The 23,614-nt window shown below is 43.9% G+C and overlaps 1 protein-coding gene across 2 annotated transcripts in view; it reads left to right on the forward strand.

Annotated features, from left to right (window-relative positions):
* sptbn1 (spectrin, beta, non-erythrocytic 1) overlaps positions 1 to 23,614 on the forward strand; it is a 265,257-nt gene that overhangs the window by 111,678 nt on the left and 129,965 nt on the right. The window contains exon 1 of one of the 2 annotated variants that reach the window (XM_084321134.1): positions 22,434 to 23,174. The exons of the other annotated variant lie outside the window; for it this stretch is intronic. Coding sequence (XP_084177260.1) covers positions 22,961 to 23,174 — 214 coding nt within the window. The 5' untranslated portion in view covers positions 22,434 to 22,960. Of the gene's footprint in view, positions 1 to 22,433; positions 23,175 to 23,614 lie in introns of those variants that run through there. 2 annotated transcript variants of the gene reach the window in all.

Here is a 23,614-nt window from a genome sequence, read left to right on the forward strand (position 1 = left end):
CGAACGATCGGGGCATCCCTAATTCGAACGAAGATTTGAATGTCTGTTGTCATATTTTATGACGTAATCCAAAAAATATATATCCTCAAACTAAATTAATCTGATTAAATGAGTCTTTAAAAAAAAATTAAATCAACTTTCTTTAATGAATATAACTCATCAGTTTCGTCAACATAAATAATCGAATAAGGGCACGGTTGGTACGAAAGTGATGGTGACGTCTTGATGGAGCGCTGAGTGCCAAGCACACGCATGCAGATAGGCTACATCATTTATGATAAATGTTTTATTAAAATTTGTATGACTAGTCATAATACTATAATATTAGTGTAGCATAATCTCTATCTGCAACTGTGAAGAAAAACCCCATTGGTTTAAACAGAATGAATAGATGCATAAAACAATATATAAATCTTTTAATTATTATTTTTATAAAAAATTCGAATGTTAACAATATGAACAAAGCTTCAAAACTATTCGGTACAGCCCTAGTAGGAACTATACTAATTTTTTTAATCAATTTTTTCTCCTATATTTTTTCTGTATTTTTCTCCCATCCCGATTTAGTCGTTATGCCAATTCTCCCCTCCCCTTCCTGGTCGTTGCACGTATTTTACCCCCACTTGCCGGTCTAGTGAGCCCTGAAGTCTATCACATGCTTCCTCCGATACATGTGGAGACAGCCAGCAGCCTCTTTTCACCTGACAGCGAGGACTCTCACTGGGGAAGTGTAACGCGTGGGAGGATCACACTACCTTCACCCAGTTCCCTCCCTCGCTGTGCAGGCACCCTGACCGACCTGTAGGAGTCGCTGTTTACAACGACCAGGACCCCCCCACCGGCTTTCCACCCGCTGACACTGCCAATTGTGTCAGTATGGACGACCGGCCAAGCCGGAGGTACCGCGGCAGCCGCATCCGATCCCACTGTCTCTACGGTGGTAGACAGACGCTTAGTCCGCTGCGCTACCCGGCCGCCCAAGGAACTATACTCCTGTAGGAACTTTACTCTACATGAACTATACTCTGTAGGAACTATACTCCTGTAGGAACTTTACTCTACATGAACTATACTCTGTAGGAACTATACTCCTGTAGGAACTATACTCCTGTAGGAACTTTACTCTACATGAACTATACTATGTAGGAACTATACTCTGTAGGAACTAATATGTAGGAACTACTCTGTAAGAACTATACTCTAGGAACTTTACTTTGTAGGAACTATACTCTGTAGTACTTAGAGTAAAGTTCCTACAGAATGATGAATTTCCCTCCGGATCAATAAAGTACTTCTATTCTATTTTACTATACCTTGTAGGAACTACTACTCTGTAGGATACAATACTATGTAGGAACTATACTCTGATTTGTATAAGATCTAGTAATAAGACACACATTTATGACATTTTAATTTATTATATTCCTCCTATTATCAGCAATCGTTATGGCGGTCATGTGATTATATAGCATGTCTCTTCCAACATGGAGGAAAAATGGGCATTCCAAACATTCTGTGAAAGGCCTCTGAGGACATGATATGTGGCATGTTTTAATTAACTTGGGTCCCTAGACCAGACTTTCAAGTTACTCCATTTGGACCAGTTGTTGGATTTCGCGATATCAGCCAGTAATCACCTCGTCACCTTAGGGCTGGGCGATATGGCCAAAAATGATATCACGATAACGATATATCACTCGATATCGCTAATTATTAATATTGTTATAAGTATTAAAAAAAATATATATATATATATTTTTAAACAACAGATGTATGTTTCTTTTGCAGCAATTCTTTGTCGTTGCCGCCATCTTTAGTGTTACATCCCCTCACACCCCTCACACTCAGGCTGCAGCTGACACTTTCGCCGCCATGACTGCGTATCAAACCCACCTTGTTGAGCATCTGCAACGACATAAACACACGGAGATGAGCAATGATTGTTTCTGAATCGTTAACAGTATGAGAAACGGGTAAATATCTACGAAATCTAAGTGATTTTCCAACCTCGGGGTTGATCTCCATCGAGTTGGTTAGAACTGCAGCTCTGTGAAGGCTGGCTGTTCGCGCGTCACTCGGGGGGCGTGCTTCAGCGGCCAATCGGAGGAACCCGGAAACCGAACAGCGTTGTAGAAGGCATAGGCGCGAATAGGTCTGGCTCTGCTAGTTTCTTTTCTATCTTTTGGCGCTTTTTTGGTGGACAAACCTGTGCACCGTGACTCGTGACTGGAGACTAGCTCTGCTAGTACACATAGCCTACTGTGTACAGACTGTTTCAAACTGTATTTTAAATTAGAAAGCAAACAAAATAAAGAGAATTTTTTTTTCAATTTGGTCAGTATTGTCATTTGGACAAGCAAAGCCATTACTTTAAGTTGCAGACAAGAAAGACAAGTCTGGCCACTGTCTCTGGTTTTAAAACTGACGATATCTTCCCTGTTGATGCATTCGTCTCAAAAGAATTAACGAGACACTGGAAACAGGATACCTCTCCTGGATGTTGACTTTTATTCTCATAAACATACTCTGTACAAGATGGAAAACAGTTCTGAAAGGTCCTTGAAAAGTATATTGAATTCATTATCTCTACCGTCTCTTCTGCTATTAGTCCGATGGTGGTTGAGGCCTAGTGGTTAACCAAAAGCCTTCCCTGTTAACCGAAGCTAGCTCATGGCAACCGGAGGGTGGGGCTACGCGTCAGCTTCCCTTCCCCCACCCTCTAGGCCCTGCGGTCTCTCTGTCTATGTGTCTATGACTCGTTTCTTAGTCTGGCTCAAACCAGAAGCACTCACAGCTATTAACGTCTTTCCCCTAGCAACCGGTGGCTCTCCCCGTAGCCACGCCCCTTCTCTCGTTACTAAGTGACACGATGCCATGGCAATAGGGATGCCCCGATCGATCGGCCACCGATCGTTATCGGCCGATAATCAGTATAAATATGCGATCGGGAATTCCGATAATTAGTCATATTCGCCGATCGCGGAAACTGATCAAGTGGATATCTCACTCGCTTGTCTCAGACGCACAGGACCTGCAAACTGCTCCTCCTCCCTAGCCCCGCCCGTACCCGTGTAGAGTTTGTAAACACAGAGGAGGCGGACCTCCTCTGCTGAGTCTAGATAGTGCATTCGACCTGAGCTAACGTTAGCTACCTAGCTATCGTTACTGTTTAAACAAAATTACCCAGTCAACTATTCACTTTTAGTAGGCATTGTCTAACGGTATTTAGCCGGCTAGCTACTGATAGCTCCGGATATCAACAAATGCCCCAGGAAGTCTAGTAGCCCATGTTGATATCTCCGTTAGCTTGCGTTAGCTTGCGTTAGCTGACGTTAGTTCACGGTTCAAAACGAAATGTCCGATTGAACTAAATAGTTGTCTTAACGTCATCTAGCCGGCTAGCAGTAGCTACAGATAGCTCCTGATATCAATGTCTTATAACATTGATTGAATGCGTATTCGAGCTGAGGGCTTGCTGAATGTGAAATGACCAAAGCATAACGTTACCAATAGGGTCCCGCTGCAGCGCCGGAGAATCCTTTTTGGAGCTAGGGCTACTAGAGTACACACAGACAGTGGAGCTGTTTGCAGATAGCGAGCATTTTGACTTGTTGCGTGGTGGTGATGTCTCGCAGATAATACAAGTACAAGTCTAATTATATAATGTATATATTTTATTAAAAAAAAAAAAAAAACGTTTTATATAAAATAATTTTTAATTTCTTTTTAATCAAAAACGATCGGTATCGGATCGGTATCGGCCGATATGGCTCACGACGATCGGTGATCGGTATCGGTGGCAAAAAACGTGATCGGGGCATCCCTACATGGCAACGGTGCTCTTGTCACCTCTGACACACTTTAACGCCCTTTCTATCTCTTCCCCATAGCTCTCTCTCTCTCTGACCAAATCTTTCCCACCAGTGGCTATCAGTTGTAGGTGTTAACAACTTGGCTGACGACATTGGCACACAGCCCAAATCCTCATCTGCTCTCCGCTCTGTCTGTCTGTGGCTAGGGATGGGAATCGAAAACCGGTTCCGGTTGGGAACCGGTTCCTAATTGGCCGATGCCTGGAACCGTGTGGCTCCCGTGACTTTCGATTCCCTTATCGCTGCCAGGTTTTTCCTAGTTGCGTAATAATGTTAGCGTTAGCATGTAGCCATGGCAGACTCTATTTGATTCATTAAGGGCTCGAAATTGCCTGGGTTTTGGTAATATGCTCCCGAAATGCTCCCGCTGTTTGGCTACTTCTATGTGCAGTGAAAACTACTTGAATGCTTTAGAACATAGTCATTGATTTAGTTTAGGGTGAGCTAAAATTTGCCGCGGAGCTATCGCTAGCTAACGTGAGCTAACGCTATTTAATCAAGCTCACAAAGAGAGATAAACAGCTGACAGCGGATAGTACAGGTACAAATACAATAAAACAGCGGGTGGGGACTGTTGTGTAAACCTTGTACTCTTTAGTTCACATATAATAAGAGCCGGATTGTTTGTTTACTAAGTCTCTACTCTGAGTCCGTCAGACAGGAAGTACCATGGTGCAACATACAAATGTGTCCGTGTAGCAACACAAGCCAATACCTTACAGGACAGGGGCCCGGGGAGGGAGCTCTGTGTGTCTGTGTGTGTGTGTGTGTGTGTGTGTGTGTGAGACAGAAGTCAGAGGAATAACGACTGTTATTCAATAGATTAAATTAGTTTAAGAATAAAAAAATAAATACATTTTAAGAGAATCTCAACCTCCGGATTGCCAGACGACTGCTCTACCTCCCGAGCCACTGTCGCCCCTGACATGGGGGCTCAACAATAAATGACAATCAGAAATGTCAAGTTGCATGTTGTTATTCTAACCAGCTTAGTTCTGTTGCATTTCCAATTTATTTATTTAAATTATAAATTGATCGGGTATCGATAAGAGAATCGATAAAGAATCGAATCGATAAGCAGAATCGATAATGGAATCGTATCGATAAAATCCTATCAATCCTATCTGTGGCTTCCCCAGTCTAACTTGAAAACACACACGAATGATACTGTCCTCATTTGAGATCTAAGAGTAGATGCTGTCATCTACAGATATTTACATTATGTACACATTGAAAAACCAGCCGGATCTCACACCATGGTGAAGGTTTAAGAAGCCCTGACTAAATGTGAAAGTGATTCAGATTAGGATGCGACTACTCCTCTCTTCTTGCAGCATTACACAAGATTATGCTACATCCCCCAACTGCTAATTGGCTGGATTAGGATTAGCTAAATGACTTTGTCCTGCCTTTGTTAAATTGCTTCAGGTTGGATTACACGGATGGAGGGGAAGACACAGAGTTAATGTTAACAAGGAGTAATTAAAGGAGTGTAAAGAGGATTCAAGTAGTTTTGCAATGTGTATTATCTGTGGTTACTGGTTAGTTGATGGATTATAAAGTTGATAGATAAACATTCCACTCCCTTTTTATAGAATTTAATTCATAGGTGACCATCTTGCCCTACTGTTGCATTGCGGTCTGTATGGGGTTACAGGCCAGGAAGTCAATAATTTTATTTGTGTATATATATATATATATATATATATATATATATATATATATATATATATATTGCCCCACCACCACATGCGCACACACACACTCTCAGATTTATTACTGGTGATAGATATGCTACTCGCCGCTGCATCCTGTACGATAAAGTGGGTTGGTCTTCTCTGGCAGAGGAGAAATAAACATTGGTATCTGTTTATCTTTAAGGCCATTGCCGGGATATGGCCACCTTATATCAAAATGTTGCTAGACTGGAACTATGGACCCTGTCTGACACACTCGGATGACTGGTTTATGCTTAAGGTCCCCAGAGTGCAGACTGGGCTTGGAAAGTCTGCCTTTTGTTTTAATGCCCCAGCTTTTTGAAATGATCTTAAGTTCATACTAAATGTCAATACCCCACTAACTTATGGACAATTTAAAAACATGATTACAAATCTTTCTGCTTCAGCTTGTAACCGTTTTACATTTTTCATATTTGTCTTTTTCATCAGTTCTTTATTTGTATGCCAAGTATCAATATTTGCCATTATATTTCAAGGCTATTAGAGCATTACCAATGGTGGCATTATATAAAATAATTTTCTTAAATAAAACATTTGAAAGGCCTTGAATTCCATGCAGTAATTTACTCATGGTAAGTATAATTGATTCAGACTTAAAATTCAGATTTTATTTCCCCTAGGGATATTATTGAAACTTTTTATGGGATATTTATCTTTTTCATGTCCAGTCAACCGATATCAAATGGATTGCAACATTTGGCAGAATAAAATCAATAGTGTATCACAGGTCATTAAAAATCAGGCTACAAGAGTCTCATATTGATGCATAAGTAGCGTAATGATGCTATGTTGGAGCCCCGCTACCTCTTATATTCGTCACACCGAAACATCACATTCCAGTTGAACTGTTGTTGAACTGCTGAACTGACTTTTCGGAGGTGCAGTTCTGATCTGACGTCAGTGTTGCATTGTGTTTCTTTAAAGCAGTAGCCTAATCATTGTGTATTTCTGGCCTTGTCTCTGTCAATATCCTGTAAAGAAGGAAATTACTCTGGGATGCCTGCTGTGGGTGTAACCCTATAGCTGCCGCCTTCTATTTTTACACTCATGGCCGACTGATGCGCGAGTCTCTCACTTCACTAAATAATTCACCCTAGTGTTAAATATGCAAGTGGTGTGTGTGTGTGCGCACGGTGGTGTTTCATTAAAGCACTGACACGGCTTGTGGTTTCTGCTGACCAGTTGCACTGTGGTTGGTGTCCGTAATTGTCGACGAGGTTCGGGTGAATTGCTTTGTCGGGGAAGTCTATTCGTTATTTCTGTCTGTAGCTACCGTTTTGTTTTTTATTCGGTTAGCAGGGTTCGCACAAGGTCCTTGAAGTGCTTAAAGTGCTTGATGTTTTACAAAAAAAAGTCGAGGCCTGGAATTTCTTGCAAACAGCCCATTTTATAACAAGGTGCTTAAAAAGTCCTTGAAATTCAAATCAACCATTGCCATTGAATGTTTTGTTCATCCATGATCAAATAGTTCTGAATTAAGAAATCGTGTTTGTTTGTTCTGTTTTAATAAAATCTGACGAGTCGCTGTCTCGCACGCTCCAACTGCTTTTCCTCATTTCTTCGCGTGTGATGCTCGAGCTTGCTCTAGCTGGCAAGCAGGCCAAGAAGATGCTTAAAAAACAGCATTTAAGAGTGAATTGTATCCTTTGAGTGGCATCCTTGAAAATGAAAAATAGTGCTTTGAAAAGTACTTAAAAGTCCTTGAATTTCATTTTGCAATGTCTGTGGGAACCCTGGGTTAGGAATAGGTGCCTTGATGTGGTTTGTAAGAATGCAACTCGAGCATCGGGGGCATGTTGAGTGAGCCATCTCTCCTTCCCCTGTTAATCTATCCTTCTATTCGTCTCTCTCCCTCTCTCTGTGTGTCTTAAAGGAAAGGAAAGGCTACTCTTTATTTGCCAAGGACATTAACATAAGGCCTACCATGGAATGTGTCCTCTGCTACTGTATAGTTAAATAGTTAAACGCAGCCACAGTCTGGTGCCCAGGAACCAACTCCAGTTCTAGTGTGTTGCTCAAGGGCAGTGGCAGGAGTATGTACGGTACCCAGCATGCATGCATTCTATGGTGTGGGAGGAAACCCACGTGAACATGCCAACGCGGCACAGGAAGGCCTCTCGCCAGGGTTTGAACCCACGACTTGTCTCGCTGTGAGGCAGCAGTGCTAACCACTGCGCCGCCCCAATTCCCGCCCACGACCCGTCTCTCTGTCTTTCTCTCTCCCTCTTTCTTTTGCGATCTGGTGCCCTTAGGTTCCTCTGGTGTCACGTCGGGTGACTGTCTGTGGTGCAAGACATCACCGGCACCTCTCTCTCTCTCTCTGCTTACCTCAGTAGGAGGAAGTCGCAAGGAGGCGTCCTTGATGTCAAATGAATCAGCCAGGCTTTATTGGGGTGACGTATGCCCAGTGAAATGAGAATTGTCACCCGTCTAATCTCCTTTCTGACTTGAGATGTACTGCAGGGCATCCTGGTAGCTTGGCAGGCTAAGGCACATGGCGTGTCCTTGTAGTGTTGCGGGTTCAAATCCAACACATCGTCCACGTCATTCCTTCTGTATTAAAAACCGTCACTCTTAGCTGCATGCTATTACTATCTGATGAAGCAGGAATGTATTGATTAAAAACTGGCTCCAGTGACAGACTCCTTCTTTTCCTACCAGCTTCCTCATCATTCGCCGTTCGTCTTCAAAAGGGCAGGCAGTGGCTCCTGGCCAGGCCATGCTTATCTCAGCAGAGTTGGGATTTGACATTGAATTATCATTGACATTGATATAGTGTGGTGCACACGTGTGTGTGTGTGTGTGTGTGTGCGTGTGTGTCTGTATATGTACACGTGTCTGTGTCCTTGTGTGAGGCAGTGAGCCTTGTCTAGGAACATTCCAATCTATGTCCAGGGAAATGGTAGTCTTTCAGTGATTATGGGTCATACTGCATTATATTAACTAGGGATGCACCGAAAATAAAATGTAAACTAAATCCTCAATTTGAATAAAGTGATTAATCTGATTAAATGAGTATTTTTCTTTTATTAAATCAACTTTCTTTATCAGTTTCGTCAACATAAATAATCCAATAAGGGCACGGTTGGTATGAAAGTGATGGTGACGTCTTATATTATAATAGTGTAGCCTAATCTTTAACTGCAACTGTGAAGAAAACCCCCATTGGTTTAAACAGATTGAATAGACGGAAAAGAAAAAAGGTAAAAAAAAATTTATAAAAAATTCGAATGTTGATTTAGAATTTGAATGTCAACATTATGATCGAAGCTTCGAAGCATTCGGTACAGCCCTACCTACGTGTTGTTGTGATGACATAATCAAAACGAGGCTTCAGTCATTACATGCACAACGTGTAACGTGAGCTCTTCAGTCCTGCGTTCTACAGCCTGTGATAACTCCTCTTCCGAGTCGCGCTGTTTCTATGTAAACTCCGCGAGCAACACGTCCAATAAATGCGTCTTTAACATAGTGCTGGGCGATATGGCCAAAAATTATATCGATAACAATATCATATTACGCGATATCGATAATTATCGCTATTGTATTAAATCTTTTTTTAAATAAATTTTTTTAACAGATGTACCGTACTTTTCGGACTATAAGCCGCGGCTTTCCCCCCCATTTTTCGACCCTGCGGCTTATATAACGGTGCGGCTTATATGTGACTCGACGTGACCAAACCCGAAAATGTAAAAATCTAAATATTGCTTTTTTGACTGCATTGAAATGTTATTTATCTGTTCCCTTATTTGCTAAACTTAATACAACTTGTAAATGAGTTAATTCTTGTTATTGTCCGACAGTATTGTGTCCCAATGCTAATTACATATGGTAATTAAACATTAAAACACCTGCAGCTTATAGTCCAGTGCGGCTTATATATGTACACATCATTCAATTTAGCTGCTGCGGCTTATAGTCAGGTGCGGCTTATAGTGCGAAAAGTACGGTATGTTTATTTTGCAGCAATTCTTTGTCATTGCCGCCATCTTTAGTGTTACATCCCCTCACACACTCCAGTTCTCAGGCTGCAGCTGGTTTGAAAGCTAAAGTAAACGGGCTTCTCTGCTGGCTGTGGCTCCAGGGGAGTTGAACAATTCTGGCTCTGCTAGTTTCTTTTCTATCTTTTGGCGCTTTTTTTGGTGGACAAACCACCGCACATGTTACTCGTGACTCGTGACTGGAGACTAGCTCTGCTAGCACACATAGCCTACTGTGTACAGATGGTTTCAAACTGTATTTTACATTAGAAAGCAAACAAAATAAATGGACAAGATAAAAATAAATCAATTTGGTCTGTATTGTCATTTGGACAAGCAAAGCCATTACTTTAAGTTGCAGGCAAGAAAGACAAGTCTGTCCACTGTCTCTGGGTCTAAAAAAAATAATCGATATATATTTTTTTCCGATATTTTCCCCCCGATATCGATTATTAAAATATATCGCGATAATTATCGTTATATTGCCCAGCTCTACTTTAACATGCTTTATATGCCCGTCACGGTTAAAAACCTTTTTAACTAACGTTAGAGTTAAGCTAGCTAACAACGCTTCCATTCCTCACTTTCACTAGTCTCTCCTAAGCTACGTCATCCCCCGCTAAGAGTCACGGGAGATGTAGTAAATACAACAGTCCTTCCATGTAGGCGAGAACGCCGTGAATTATGACAGTAGCCACTACAGTAACATCATTAAGTCTGCTCTAAGCTATTCTCCCTCTCGTGTGTGTGTCTTTATGCAGATCTTTATGCAGTTTTAAAGCACCTTGGCTTTGATCTGAATGCACTTTGTTGTAGTTATCCTACAGAGAAAAGAAAATGCACTTTACTTTAATGCACATTTTGTTGTATGCAAAGACAAAATGTTTAAATTGTACAATCTTTCAGCAGTCAGTCTGGAATTAATGTATGCATTCAAAAATGCTGAATAAATGTTTTATGGACCCATAATAGTGATTATTAATATTATCTAAGTTGAGTTTTGCCATAATCATGTCTTTTGCCATAATCAGGTAGCTGAACAAAAAAAATACATTATATATTTATATTAATAATTTTCGGCCTTTCGGTATTCGGTTTTCGGCCAACTGTTTCCTATTTTCGGTATCGGTTTCGGCCAAGAATTTCCCATTCGGTGCATCCCTAATATTAACCCTCGGAGACAACGTGGGGGTGCCGGCACCTCTGGCCAATATGTCTCTCTTTTCAGAGGCTGTAGCTTCGTTTTAAAGCTAAAGTTGAAGATACTGGTATCTTACTGTATGAAACTAAATGACGCTCCAAAGTCGGGCAACATTTTTGTGAGGGAAAAACCGGCATGGCCATTTTCAAAGGCACCCCTTGACCTCTCGCCTCAAGATGGTGAATGAAAATTGGTTCTACGGGTACTACGAGACTCCTCTTTACAGACACGTCGACTTCATGCTAATCCCATGCAGTCTGGGGTAAAACCATGCAGTTTTTTTGCATGTAATACAAATGTGTTATTTTCCCCCCCCTATTCTAGATATGGTGTATTTGATAATTTCTGCATACCGGGGTCCCTAAGCAATCTTGGAATTGTATGAATTGACTGACTGGAAAGCTGAGACTCTTGTGGGTCCAATGAGACCACTTTTTAGACCACTGTATAGAATGAGCTATTGTGACGTCTAAGATAATCACACTTGACAACCACAAACTAGAGACCTAGGGCATTTAGAGGACGTATGGCTTTCTTGTGTATATTGACAATAAGGGGGGGGGGGTTAAGCAATTTCTAGAACAGAAGTGCATCCAATCACCAAACGTTTAAAATGTTCTCTTGTGTTCCTCAAGGTCTTTGTGTTATTTAAGGGATTTCTTTGCATCTTTATCAATTATCTAGTGGTCAAAAGTGATTCCATTTTGCACCAAATCTGTGAAATTGATGCAACAATTTATGAGACATAATTGAGAATGGGAGTGGCCACCATATACTTCCGTTCTAAGCCCTTAAACAATGTAAGCTTTAAAATGTTTGTAGGCAACCTAACCAAATACACAATGTTTATTACAGATTTATGACTATAACATCTTGACACACAGTGCTGAGCTACATCTCAGTTTAATCTTCAGGTCCCCAGCTTTAAGTTGACGTATACTACTATGTGGCATCTACCGTTGACCTGTTATCTCCCCATAAAGACCCCCCCCCCCCAGCCCCTATTATGATGTGTTGCTTAACACTATGGCGACCGGCGGGGCGCGGCGATTTAGGCCTCAGAGGACAGCGGATTGTAAACAAACCGATGTACTTTCTAAGAGCTTTATATATCATTTATAGTATTGCTATCTGTCCATTCTCATTGTCACTTGAGTGCATAAACCGTGCCTTCATAATGGCTTAAAGAAAATAAAAATCCATCGGTTGGTTGTCATTTTATAGCGTCGTGAATATAAGGTATATCGCACTTTTCGTCTAGGCTTTTCTGCAGGAGGCTGCAAAAAAGGCTAAACGTTGGGGCCGTTATATCAAACGCCATTTCTGCTGTATATATACGAATGAAATAAAACAAACTGCGTAGCATCCGGACTATTACAGAGCATCTATGGATGAAATGGGGGCGGCGGGGAACGCCGATTACTATTATTGATTAGCAATACAGTGTGCGTTCAATATAGCATTTTCACTGATCGATCACGTTACGTTATAAAACAATGTCCAATCCAGCTGTAATTTGGGGTAATATTATCCTACCGTCAGGCCATGTGATCGCCGGCAGCATTTCCTCACCAGTCATCGGATTCTGGTAGATCGATATGCACATTGGCTAATCATAAATCCCATTATTCCACGCTGAAAAAAACGTTCGGCAAGCTAATCCAAGATGGAGGGTCTTCTTTTGGAATCAAGGATCTATGATCCGCCCACAGAACTGTACTTGCATTTTTTATTTTTTTTTATCCCATCAATGATACTGCAGTGGAGCGATGGCGCCCCTAAGCGGATTTGGCCGGTACTGCATGTTTTGAAAATCAAATGTGTGAAAAGATCCTGCTAGTGGATCGGGTACCTAATAAGCGTTATAAATATGGAATAAAACAATAACAACTTGCCACGAGTATATACGTGGCTCTGGTCCACAATGCTCTTTCGAAACACGTATATACTCGTGAACGGACGCCATAGTGTTTTAAGGTTAAGGGGGCGGACTCGTTGATCCGACACAACATTGAGATAAAACAAACGGACGGAAGGTATTGCTAATAATCACATAATCATGCATTTGCAGAAACGACAGCTTAGCTACGAACGGTGACGTGTATGATTGTATATATAATTATTACAAGTTTATCATTTCTGTCCGTCAAGTCTTGCACATATGGTGGGGACAGACCCATCATCAGCCCTGTCCAACAGATGAATAGCCTACTCCTCAGTGAAGAATAATTTAAAGCAAATGTAGATGGGATGGCCACTACGGATCAGTGTGGCCAGGCACTAGATAGGAGGTACATTAATAGTGGCCAGTAGACATTTAGGCTTGTTATAGATTGTGAACCGGGTATAACCATAGATATAGAATCATGAATATTCCACTATTCTATGGTTAAGGAACAATGAAGATTCCAGATCTATGGTTGGCCCATCCATGACGAGTCAAAATGTCTAACGTGAGAAGGGCCTACACCAGAAAATAGTCTGCTCCAGTGCTCCATGTTATCCACAGGCCCATATAGGCCCACATAGACACACACATACATACAGTATATCCTGGCATAGGAGTAGTGGTGGTGGTGGGGTCTCACCTCTGCATTAGTACCGCAGTGGGTATTTTCCATATAGTTTCTCTGGGGATTGGCACAACAGTGTAGCAGTGAGCATGTACAACGTTGGGACCTCCAGGATGGCTACATGTGTATTCTATGATCCTGCTATCTAGACATGTGTAAGCTGATGCTTGCTGAATAAATACCTCCTAGACCAAGAACCTAGTTTCATTCTGACCCTGAGCGGTGTGTGTGCCAGGTGTGTTACGTCTCCATACGATAGCCAGGGAAATACAAAACCATCAGTCACCATGGTAACGGAGCTCGATCTCTTCTTACAGTGAACGAGAGGGACAGAAGGAGTTGTGTTAGTCTAAGTGGTTTTCTGTATATATGTGTGTTTCTGTTTGTGTTCATCAGTGTGGATGTGTGTATCTTTTGTGCTTCTGTAAATGTGTGGGCGTTTTGAGTGGGTTGGCAGGCAGAAAATGTGGCTTCTAGTTAACACATTGGGCGCCACACCTGAGATATCGCAGGTTAACTCGCCAGCGGTTGAGCGCCAGACCCGAGATTTCTCTGGTTTTGGTAGTTTTTTATTTTATTTGATTTTTTTTTAATTCATTACAGGTTCACGGACCTCGGTGTTACCATAGGAAATCATTCTGAGATCCCAAAAGTGCAATACCGGCCGCATCCTGCTAGGTCGCAGTATCGCCCACCCTTTGAAACCTTATTTCACACTGTGTGTTACATTGTATATGGTCCGGGCGGATAATTTAGACCAAGCCAAGTGAATCGCTTCATCCGACCACTTCGAAACGCGTTCAGCACACTTGAGGCATATCTTGTGCCACTTCATGTCAGGGACCCGATCGACATCAATACTGGAAATCGCAATCAGACAATTGGAATCTTCTTTTTGCGATACCTCCTAGTAAAGGTAAGGACTATATGACATCAATCCTACTTTGATCTAACAATGATTTCACATCGATCGCAACAATCATAATGTAACATACTCCAAAACGTATGCCGTTGCTGACGATCAAAGCATCAAAAAACGACCCCCCCCCCCCCCCCCCTTTCATGCATTCATGATGAAACATAATACCTATTATATACCTTTGAATTGGAAATAGTAGCGTGTCCAGGCGAGCAACGCGAACGCTTTTAGTAAAATTCACATATTGCTCCATAACGGTTACCAGGAATTAGCCAGGATCACTCTGAAACTATACAATATTCACCACGGTATAACACGCGAACATATGCATGAAAAAAATCATTCTTTTTCACATGTTGAACGATGGATAGTTAATGTCAAATGAGCCATAGTATTGTCTCTATAGATATAATATAGAATATAGATATAGCCCTGCAAACGCCGCGACGCACAGTTAAAATCCCTATCCTTTACAGCGCTGGCACACGGAGTACAAAGATGGCTAGACCGGCTGGAGCTTGCTTTTTGTTTGCTCTGAATCAAGAAGGGGTTCTTAAACTACATGGGACCAAACTGAGTAAATTAAGTCTTGACACCCAGTCCCATTAGAACATGCTCTATTACTGGCAGTACGTTTGACATTTTGTTTTAGCCTTGGTGTCCATACTGAAGCTTAGTTTTTGGCTAATAAGCATTGAGGATCAGCTGTTGTTACCAGACTGCTTAATGTCTCCCTGAAGCACTGCATGAAGAATATCCTGTCAGGATGTCTCCTATGCGCCAGACACCTCCATCTATATACAGTAGTTTATGTTCCAATGCTGCATGTGTGATGATATATGTACATAAATAAATAATTGTGTTATGTTATGCCATATTTATGTTTTGTACTTTTTGTATGTAAGTTACATATCTACTCTAGTGTGTGTGTATCTTTAGGAATGTGTATGTATTATGCAAGGCTAAAGGTGGGTGCTGTACTTAATGTGTTTAACCACTGCCAGAAGTGTGTATTGACCCATGCAGACCTTGGCTGTGGCCCTGCAGTGTTTCTGGTAAATGAGTCCAATCCCCAGAACAGCCTGAAATATCCTGCTGAGAGGTCGTCAGTACAGCGCTGACATGGGCCGACACACTCCTTTAAAGCCTGAGCCCTTAATCCTCATTTAAACAATTTATTGCCCCCAGTGTTTCCCTTATAGTCATCAAACAGTGGCGGACCGCTACACACACACACACGCGTGTGCACGTACACATATGATGACACCCAATGTTTAGAATGACTGTTTTAATCATTATAAAGTATCCAAATAAACACAGCTTACTAGTACTACGTACCACAGTAGAATCAAAACTAGAACCCAGAACCACCATCACTGCTGCTGCTAGAACCTAGAACCACCATCACTGCTGCTGCTAGAACCCAGAACCACCATCACTGCTGCTGCTAGAACCACCATCACTGCTGCTGCTAGAACCTAGAACCACCATCACTGCTGCTGCTAGAACCCAGAACCACCATCACTGCTCCTGCTAGAACCTAGAACCACCATCACTGCTGCTGCTAGAACCTAGAACCACCATCACTGCTGCTGCTAGAACCTAGAACCACCATCACTGATGCTGCTAGAACCCAGAACCACCATCACTGCTGCTGCTAGAACCCAGAACCACCATCACTGCTGCTGCTAGAACCTAGAACCACCATCATCACAGCTGCTGCTAGAACCTAGAACCACCATCACTGCTGCTGCTAGAACCTAGAAACATCATCACTGCTGCTGCTAGAACCTAGAACCACCATCACTGATGCTGCTAGAACCCAGAACCACCATCACTGCTGCTGCTAGAACTCATAACCACCATCACTGCTGCTGCTAGAACCTAGAACCACCATCACGGCTGCTGCTAGAACCTAGAACCACCATCACTGCTGCTGCTAGAACCCATAACCACCATCACTGCTGCTGCTAGAACCACCATCACTGCTGCTGCTAGAACCTAGAACCACCATCACTGCTGCTGCTAGAACCCAGAACCACCATCACTGCTCCTGCTAGAACCTAGAACCACCATCACTGCTGCTGCTAGAACCTAGAACCACCATCACTGCTGCTGCTAGAACCTAGAACCACCATCACTGATGCTGCTAGAACCCAGAACCACCATCACTGCTGCTGCTAGAACCCAGAACCACCATCACTGCTGCTGCTAGAACCTAGAACCACCATCATCACAGCTGCTGCTAGAACCTAGAACCACCATCACTGCTGCTGCTAGAACCTAGAAACATCATCACTGCTGCTGCTAGAACCTAGAACCACCATCACTGATGCTGCTAGAACCCAGAACCACCATCACTGCTGCTGCTAGAACTCATAACCACCATCACTGCTGCTGCTAGAACCTAGAACCACCATCACGGCTGCTGCTAGAACCTAGAACCACCATCACTGCTGCTGCTAGAACCCATAACCACCATCACTGCTGCTGCTAGAACCCACCAACACCATCATCACGGCTGCTGCTAGAAATGAGACTAGTCGCTCTGTGAACATGGGAGTATAACTGAACTGAACTTATATGATGGAATGTGAAAGTTGTTATTTTCCTTTTTTAAGAATGTTCACCACCGTCCTTCAGAAAACTCATATTTCATATTTCTAGTTGTTTAAATTATTTGTTTATTTTCTCTAGCTGAGGGTTGACTATTGTCTAACAACAACAGATCACTGTGTTGATTAATTTGTATTCTCTACTGAATTCCAGTTGGAGGCTTTAAGATGATAGATGCAGTTTCTCCCAAGGATATAGCCCAGCCCAGAGCAGACTTGTTGGGTCAATAATTAGAACCAGCAGCCTTGTTCAGTTCTCTATGGGATTCTGATCTCATATGTGCACATGCACACACACACACACCAACATTCCTGGCATTCCTCCATCTATTCTTCAAGACAGGAAGTCAGAGAGTCAGACATCCACACCCCTGGGTTTAGGAGGGGGCGGCTGACTAGGGCCAGTTTAGGTTCACCTCTTTTTCTGTCTTATTCTTTAGATTTGGTCTGTTCATTTCTCACTTTCCTCTTTCTTTCACTCATCTCTTGATTTCCTCTTGTCTCTCATTCTCTCCATCCCTCCCTTTTTTCTCCTCTCTCTCTCTCCCGTTCTCTCTCTCTCCCATGTTCCTAAGTCAAAGTTGAGGAATTTCCTTGTGCTGTGAGGAGAGAGGTGGAGGGTTGGTGTGAAATTCACCAGCACGGTGAAACATGTTTGGGTCCTGAACACTTCGTCACAGCCCTGCTGCTGACTACTGACCAGACCAGTCACCCCACACAGCCCTGCTGCTGACGACTGACCAGACCAGTCACCCCACACAGCCCTGCTGCTGACGACTGACTAGACCAGTCACCCCACACAGCCCTGCTGCTGACGACTGACCAGACCAGTCACCCCACACAGCCCTGCTGCTGACTACTGACCAGACCAGTCACCCCACACAGCCCTGCTGCTGACGACTGACCAGACCAGTCACCCCACACAGCCCTGCTGCTGACTACTGACCAGACCAGTCACCCCACACAGCCCTGCTGCTGACTACTGACCAGACCAGTCACCCCACACAGCCCTGCTGCTGACGACTGACCAGACCAGTCACCCCACACAGCCCTGCTGCTGACTACTGACCAGACCAGTCACCCCACACAGCCCTGCTGCTGACTACTGACTAGACCAGTCACCCCACACAGCCCTGCTGCTGACGACTGACTAGACCAGTCACCCCACACAGCCCTGCTGCCGACTACTGACTAGACCAGTCACCCCACACAGCCCTGCTGCTGACGACTGACCAGACCAGTCACCCCACACAGCCCTGCTGCTGACGACTGACCAGACCAGTCACCCCACACAGCCCTGCTGCTGACGACTGACCAGACCAGTCACCCCACACAGCCCTGCTGCTGACGACTGACTAGACCTCTACCTTTCTGTGAACGTCTAGCAAAAAACTGTTGCAATATGGTGGAGAAATGTACATTATAAAAAAGATGGCAGAATTCAGTACTGTATCTACAAAAACTTCTGTTTAATCATCTTCCCTTTATTCATTTGCTTAGATTTTTCAGGTCTGGTACATTTTAGCATGGTGTTATTCAGTCAAATATATATTTTAAATATAATTGATATTCTCCTTTTACTCAAGCCTAGTAACAGACACACTATTTCTGACACTGGGAATACATTCCCTGATATCCATAGATGTCCCTAGATTCAGATACCAAGAACATGCAAATGGATGCAAAAAATAATCTGTAAATGTTTATTCTACGTCCTTATGGAATGAGTGACATACCAATTTTTTTTTTAAATATTAAATATATAGGCTGCGTTTTCGACTCCCGGAGTCAGCATTGCCTTGGCTTGGGCTGATCGCTATACTAACTCATTTGGCTGGGTTAGGGGGACGGAAGCCGTGGGTGGGAAACTGGCGTTGTGGACAGCGACGCCTACAGGTCAGGTCTGGGCGCTTGCTCAGCGGAGGCAGGACTTGAGGAAGGCAGCGTGACCTCCCACGTGTTACACTTCACCAATGAGAGCCCCCGCTGCCAGGTGAGAAGAGAGCCACTGGCTGTCACCGCACGTGTCAGAGGAAGCGGATACTTCAGGGTTCCCTTGTACCGACCAGTAGGAGAACATGCGCACAACAACCAGGTAGGGGAGGGGGGAATTGGCACAACGACTAAATTGGGACGGGGAGAAAACAGAAAAATCTGAGAAAGAGAGATACAAAAAAAATATATATATATATTAAATATATATATATATATTTTTTATGGATGGAAGAGCCACACATTGACAGGCAAAGAGCCACATGCGGCTCGCGAGCCACGGGTTGGCCACCCCTGGACTAGACGGTGATGGATAGAAAGAGTTGAGTCAGGTTGGACAACGGCTGCCATGTTGCTGCCCTTTGCCTAGACTGAAGAATACAATAAAAACACACTGGCTCTCGACCAGATCACATTGGGACAGAGAAGGGAAATTTTTCTAGGCCAACTCACTCAGGCCAAACCTTGTATAATATGCTTAATATGACCATGACATATGATAGAGTAGGGCTGGGCGATATGGCCAAAAACGTTATCTCGATAAAATTATAAAATTATTTTCATATAACTCTATCGATCAATATCGTCGATATAATGTCTGTCAAGTTTAATTAACTTCTTATGCCCGGCGCCGATGGACGGGCTATTAATACTTGTTTTGCTGCTGCGAATGTCTCGAGTTGATGTCGTCATCAGTCCGCGCACGTTAGCAGTTAGCCGACAAGCGGTGTATCCCATGACAATGTACTAAATATGACCCTAAAATACTCTGTTTCGCCCCAATACATTGCAACGACGTCCACCGTATACCCCACACTACTATAACTGTGGCATCAGTATTCACGCCACACACCCACTCGGCACGTGAACTATAAAATCGCGCCCTGCAAGCTAATTAGCCTAGCCAGCCTTGTTTACAAAGTACTAAATATGACCCTAAAATACTCTGTTTCGCCCCAATACATTGCAACGACGTCCACGTATACCCCACACTACTATAACCGTGGCATCAGAATTCACGCCACACACCCACTCGGCACGTGAACTATAAAATAGCGCCGTGCAAGCTAATTATCCTAGCCAGCCTTGTTTGCAAAGTACTAAATATGACCCTAAAATACTCTGTTCCGCCCCAATACATTGCAACGACGTCCACCGTATACCCCACACTATTATAACCGTGGCCTCAGAATTCACGCCAGACACCCACTCGGCACGTGAACTATAAAATAGCGCCGTGCAAGCTAATTATCCTAGCCAGCCTTGTTTGCAAAGTACTAAATATGACCCTAAAATACTCTGTTCCGCCCCAATACATTGCAACGACGTCCACCGTATACCCCACACTACTATAACCGTGGCCTCAGAATTCATGCCAGACACCCACTCGGCACGTGAACTATAAAATAGCGCCGTGCAAGCTAATTAGCCTAGCCAGCCTTGTTTACTCCTTGAGTCCTACCTCTTTACCCAGAGGTGCAGCGCGGGTCTCCTTCCGCTGTCCGCCATCTCCTTCACTGATTGGTTGTTAGTGCGTGTGCTCATATCCAAGCTTGGAAAATCGATATATCTAAACTTTGCGACCACGTTTCATGTTTATTTCATCGCGATAGTTATCGTTATCGTTTTATCGCCCAGCCCTATGATAGACTATAAAACAGTAGCTGTTTACAAAGATGTACAAGAGGAGCATAAACATTCATTTGAGGATTACATTTCTGGTATATTAGTTGAGTTTACATGACTGTAACGCATAACGCTAGCCGATTATCTTGAAATGAATAAACATTTTACAATTGAAATTGTATAACCGTAATTCATTGAAATTGTATAACCAACCAAAAATGTTCAGCACACACTCACTTTTATATATCTATTATTCTCTACCCACTCATCTCTGCTGGGGCCCTCGCCCTGTGGGCCTGAGGCACGAGGAAGCCTTGTGATTTCAGCAGCCGCTACGCAGGAAACATGGCATGACGTGCTCTCTGTCTTTTTTATCATTCTGTTAAAGGCTTGAAGAAAGATATAAGGCATGACGAAATACACTTGCGCGCACACACACAGCCCTCCAAAGCATGTCTTCTATCTATCATCCACCAGCGAAAGCCACACCATGAAATGTGCGGAATCCAAGACAGACCCATACTGGCATTCTGTTATGTTACGGAGTTTGGCAGGAGGTTGAACACAAAGTACGACAGAAGTATGGATTGAGTAATAATACTGGCACATTTGTATAGAAAGCATATAGACATTGTATAGACATCTCGCAGCTCCAGCTCTAGTTGGCCACGAAATGAATGCGAAGTCATTGGGGTCAGTCTGTACAAATCCAGACGTACTGTAACACTGACACCTACCCCAACCGTGCACCCGAATTTAGGTTTAGAGGGAGTGTGGCCCCATTGACTTTGTATTAGCTTTGTGGCCAACTAGCTGGAGCTAGTGTTGAGAGAGGATTGTAGTCGACATCATTGGTAAATGGATAATGGGACTAGGGTTCCAAAATTCTGAACCATGAGGGACCGACAGCCGATACTACAGTACAGACTCGGAGTCGGAGCCTATTTTATCCTTTCCTATCCGTTGAGTATCTGGATCTTAAGATGGGCCCTAAACCATTAAAGGAAAAATAATCCACCTTAAATCAGGTTATACCTATGATCGAGACTAGCGTTTCTCTTATCGCTCCAGGGACCAGTGGACTGCTATCTTTTTGTCTTGGGAACCAGCAAGCATCGATGTCGACACCTTTTAATAATGGAAGTAATACTAGAAAATCACCCATTTCAGATCACCAGGCCGGGGACCGCTCGGCAACATCCCGGGGACCAGCACTAGTCCCTGGACCTGTGTTTGGGAAACGCTGATCTAGATAATTCAACCAGTATCTGTGAATTCTCCAAAAAGAACTAGAGGAGTGAGAACCAAGTCTATAGTCTGTGATGTCATCAGGCTTTGTCTCGTTCTTCAAAAGCCAGAAAGTTTTTCCACGGCCCACTCGGACGTGTGAAGCTTAAGAGAGAGCGGAGGGCCGAGGTGTGCGGAGGGGGATAGTGAGCTCAGACAGGATCTCCTGGCAGCATGCAGGCAGGAAGGACATTTCCACGGCGGGATTCTAATGTTAGGATTGTACAATTCACAGGATGTTTGGACTGCTTTCTCTGAATGATGGGGTTGGGAAAAAATGGTTGAACCTGGAGCCAAATCTCCCCCCCCCCCCCCCCTTTACTCGTTTTGATTTGGTACAGCCTATCCCCTACACACACATCCCCTCACACTCTCTCTCCTCTCTTTCTCTCTTCCTCTCTCTGTTTCCCTTTCTCTCAATTCCTCCCACTCTGCCCCATATGGTAATCGGGCTGTGACATCACCAGTGAAAACAAGGGCTGTGATAGGCTGAGGGGGTGGATTCCAGGCTGCCCGGCCCCTCCCCCCCTCTGTCTGAGGGTTGTGAAAGGTGTGCAGTGTCTGCGAGGGAGAGAGAGCGAGAGAGCGAGAGACACGCGACACATTGGAGGAGGACAGACCCAGCCTGCTTTCACTTTTTCCCTCCATCTCTTTCTGTCTCTTTCTCTCATTCTCTCTCTCTCTCTCACTGTGGAGGAAAGGCCCGCATCGGCCGTTGTTGTTGTTTTCATCTCTTTTGGAGGTTCCCCACCGTCTGTGAGGGAGGATGGGGGGATAGCTCAACAGAAAGGATATAGGCAGAGAGAGAAGCATGATGCTGCTGCTAGTCCCACTGCTGCGTGTGTGCTGAGCCAGCGTTTCCCCCCTGCCAGACCAAGACGTGTCTACTGCTGCATCAGGACACGCAGAGAGAGAGAGGGGGACTCTGCTCTACCTTCCCCATTATCTCTCTCCATCGTTTCATCTTTCCAGCTAGGAAGCATATGGAAATAGATGCCCGTGGAAAGGGAGAGCAACTTACCGATCCACTGTCGGAGTCTATTGGAGATCGCGGTATTCTTTAATTCTATATTCAATTATATCGCGGAGACTCTATATTCGGTTGGAGACTTGCCTTTCCTGAACCCCTTGCGATTCTCCTGGACTCTGCAATATGGAGCTCCAGAGGGCCACCAGTATGCCTGGCCCCCTCTCTCCTGGCCCCCTCTCGCCAGCATCGGACTACCCAGGGCCCTCTCACAGCCCCGGTCGTGGCCCCAGCCCCAGCCTCAGCCCTGTCCGAGGGACCAGCCCCCTGCCACATGGCTTCTCTTCCCAGGCTGCATTCAACTATAACCAGTTGGAAGGGAGGTTCAAACAGTTGCAAGGTAAGATACTGGAACACTTGGACCCCACTTATGGGAGTGTTTCTGTCTGACTGGACAGGCCACCTTGCCCAGAGCTGCCACCACCATGCTGCCTAAAATAATTTCATCTATATCGCTTTCAATGGAGTGTTTTGGTGGCTTGATAACATTGAGGGGTTTTCACTCTGCCAAGATGTAATTCTTTGTGAAACACCGATTATGCAAATGTTTTTGCTGCAGGCAGCTTTGAGGAATGGCAGGCTCGACCGCTACGGTCTATTAGTTTGACATTGCCGGTTCTGTAGTCACTTTCAGTCGCTTCAGTGTTGTTTCTGAAGAGCAGCTTGAGGGACGCCTTCAAACTGCTGAAAGTTTAGAGGGACTGGAGGATCCGGCTGCAAGACGACATTCAACACCGTCCTACTTGGATGAGTGCACTAGCGCTGCTGGCACAGTGTTGT

Source organism: Notolepis coatsorum, assembly GCF_963971535.1.
Source record: "Notolepis coatsorum genome assembly, chromosome: 9".
Classification (NCBI taxonomy): Eukaryota; Metazoa; Chordata; class Actinopteri; order Aulopiformes; family Paralepididae; genus Notolepis; species Notolepis coatsorum.